Source organism: Penaeus monodon, chromosome 25 (assembly GCF_015228065.2).
Source record: "Penaeus monodon isolate SGIC_2016 chromosome 25, NSTDA_Pmon_1, whole genome shotgun sequence".
Classification (NCBI taxonomy): Eukaryota; Metazoa; Arthropoda; class Malacostraca; order Decapoda; family Penaeidae; genus Penaeus; species Penaeus monodon.
This window is the reverse complement of record NC_051410.1, coordinates 3,091,869-3,094,883: the sequence shown is the minus strand read 5'-3', so window position 1 is coordinate 3,094,883 and position 3,015 is coordinate 3,091,869. Positions and strand designations below refer to the sequence as shown.

General features: G+C 33.7%; 1 protein-coding gene across 1 annotated transcript in view; it reads right to left on the bottom strand.

Annotated features, from left to right (window-relative positions):
• Positions 1-3,015, bottom strand: part of LOC119589487 (protein dispatched-like) — a gene marked incomplete at its 5' end in the record, with an annotated part of 109,307 nt that overhangs the window by 4,321 nt on the left and 101,971 nt on the right. Inside the window, 3 exon segments of the mRNA XM_037938087.1 lie at positions 232-465; positions 1,665-1,866; positions 2,745-2,927. Of these exon segments, the coding sequence (XP_037794015.1) occupies positions 232-465; positions 1,665-1,866; positions 2,745-2,927 (619 nt within the window).

Below are 3,015 nucleotides of genomic sequence, written 5' to 3'. Positions count from 1 at the left end.
ATTTTGATATGGAATTCTCTGTTCTTTACTGTCGGCTGGATAGTCTTAAGGAGATGAGATTTACTTGAATATATAATCTCCATAAAAAATGAAATAAAATAAAACAAGCATGACAAATATATAGTTATACAAAGGGCAAACAAAACACCTTAAAACTTAAAGGAAAAAAAAAACAGGACAAGTACAATACAGAAACAATATATACAGACACTTAAACTTCAGTATATTTACCTATAGCAATGACTGCTGTGAGCACATTCATGTATGGGAAGAAGGTGATTTCGTATATAAATATATACATGAAATAAGCAATGATGAGAGCGCAGGCAACTGTTGTAATGGTCACAAGGGTTATAAAGAGGGAGCCTGTATAACACCACATCAGAGCCACCACCACACTGCCTCCCACACCCAGCAGAAAGGTGTCCTCCAACAATAGCTTGTCAAACAGAGTATACTTCAGACCTGAAAGAAAGGAGATGTATTTTAATTGAACCATATATATACACATCCTCAAGTCATATAGATAAGATGTTTAAGTCCAATTAATCTATTTCATTAACGTATGTAATTCTTTCTTCATAAAATATGTAAAGAAAATATAGAGAGTACTGACAAAACTTTATAGGTTTTCCAATGGACAAAGTTTCAGTAAAGAAGATAGTGGAAGTGTGGATAAAAATGATGAAAAATTATTATTTTGCTCTGAACTCCCAAGAGAACAGGTGCCAACAAGAGGCATACAGTCAAAGCAGTAATAATGGTAAAAATAATATATCAAAATATTTAAGGACCATATACAGAAGGGGAAATACTACTGTCTACAAAAATATTTGATGGTTTTATATACAAATTACAGAAAGACAACTTAGTAAAAAAAAAAACTTTAATTACATTTCAGCAACCTACGTTAAATGAAAGGTATTCATTCAGGTATTTCAGTATCCCTTAATTTGCAACTTCATATGAACTCATACAAACTAACTGCTGATTAAAGCAGATGCAGCTTGCCATTTAACATAAACCACATTACAAAATATCTTCATCACCACTAGTCCCATTATTGCTAATATCCTTTTTATAGGAATAAGTTGGCAACCACTTTATGTAACCAACAGCATTCATTACTTTTGTTATAAAAAATCTTAATACCAGATGTACATAAAAGTGTGTCTGACCACTGGGTGTGGTGGTCAAAAAATTTACTTTGACTAAAGTTTAACTTGCCAATATGAAAGTATATAAGAATGGCATCTATCAGTAGACTTTAATACTTGTCATCATGGCACAAGTAAATGTAGAAGGTACATAAATCAACAAAATTGATATTCATCCTTCAGGAAAAGTCTCATGGTCTTTTTTAAATGGTAAAGATGAGACACAAGAACCTGAGAAAACTGAGAAGAACTTGACACTAATTAAGCCAAGGTAAGGAAAAAGGAAGGTGATTCCATTCTTCTGAATATGTTTTATGACATGAATGTTAAATAATCCTTTGAATTTTCTTCTGTGAAATTTAGTTTTCAATGAAATGATACCTCTACCATGGATACAAAACTTATACCAATACAAAACTTTCATACTGCAAGGCAACAAATACCTGAAAGAAAAAAAGAAAAAAAATATTTATATATACACACCATACATTTATAAACTAAACCTACCCAAATCCATGGCAGCTACAGTCACATTATCTACAGTGAGGTCAATTTTCTGCAGGGCTTGAAAATAAGGAAGTGCATCGGAGCTACGTGCCACAGGTAAAAACACGGCAGTCAAACTCAGCCGCTGTTGGAGCTGCAGCTTCTGGTGTTTGTGGTGTGGCTCAATGTGGCGATTAAGCTGAGGGTGTTCAGGGTCTGGTACCTGCAACCATTAGGCAGACTACAGTGTGGCTCTACAGGGCAGTACTGTGCATGGTAACTCTTTCACTCTTTTTTTTTTAATCATATGTTTTAAATAAGATATGTTAAAAGTTCCCTAAAAATCCGGAGCTAAAATTCATTTACTGAAAGGCTATTTATACATCTACACAATATTTAAAAATCACAATAAAGTAAAAGACAAGTAGGGTTTACATTCAGGTCAAGACAAAAGGATGTCAACTGTTTGGGAAAGCAAAAAACTGTGAACTAATAAATTATTCAATAAAAAAAGTTGGCTTTACTCTTCATTCACCATGCAAGGCTTCTCACTACACCATAACTAGTTAGTCAATTTACTGTAATTTGCAAAGGTGCAGCTACATCTGTATTGCAGCAGGTCTCACTGTGTACACCATAATATCAGCTCCATGAGTAGTTCATATGTATTATTGCAGATTACTCTCTGTAGAAATACTACCAAACAGATTCAGCAAAGATGATGATATACTCATATGATTATGGAAATACATACATACAATAACTGACTATATATCAAAAATACACATGTTCATTTAGTGTTACAACTAATTACACTAAAAAAGACGATGGAAGAAACCAGACTAGCCATACCATATGCTTAGTATTATTTTTACCTTGGATGTATCTCATACCTTGCAGTCACAATCAGTAGTAACTTTACTATCTTTTAAAACACAATTTCTAAATATCATTTTGAACACACTCCTTCTGCCAAACCTGCTGTCAATCATTTCCATAATACTGCTTCTCTCTTATATGCATCTGCATGCAATCTCATGTTAATGATCTACATTATCTACAAGCAAACAATAAAATAAAATACTTCTTTTTTTTTTTTACCTTTGGATTTAAAAAGGCTGCATCAGCAAGATAATGAAGTATAGTGTAGACAGCATCATCTTTCCGACAGATCTCAGGAATTTCTTGACACCCTGAGGGTCCCCTACAACCTCCCTCGAGCTGTAAGTCTAAGTGCCGAGCACATCTGCGAAGGAGCCGTCGCACCTCAACCACGTCTGCTTGCTGGTAAGAAGGATGAATGAAACTTAAAATATCTTGTATTTGTACTTAATACCTTCTAGCATAACTTACAAATATGAGAATACATTCA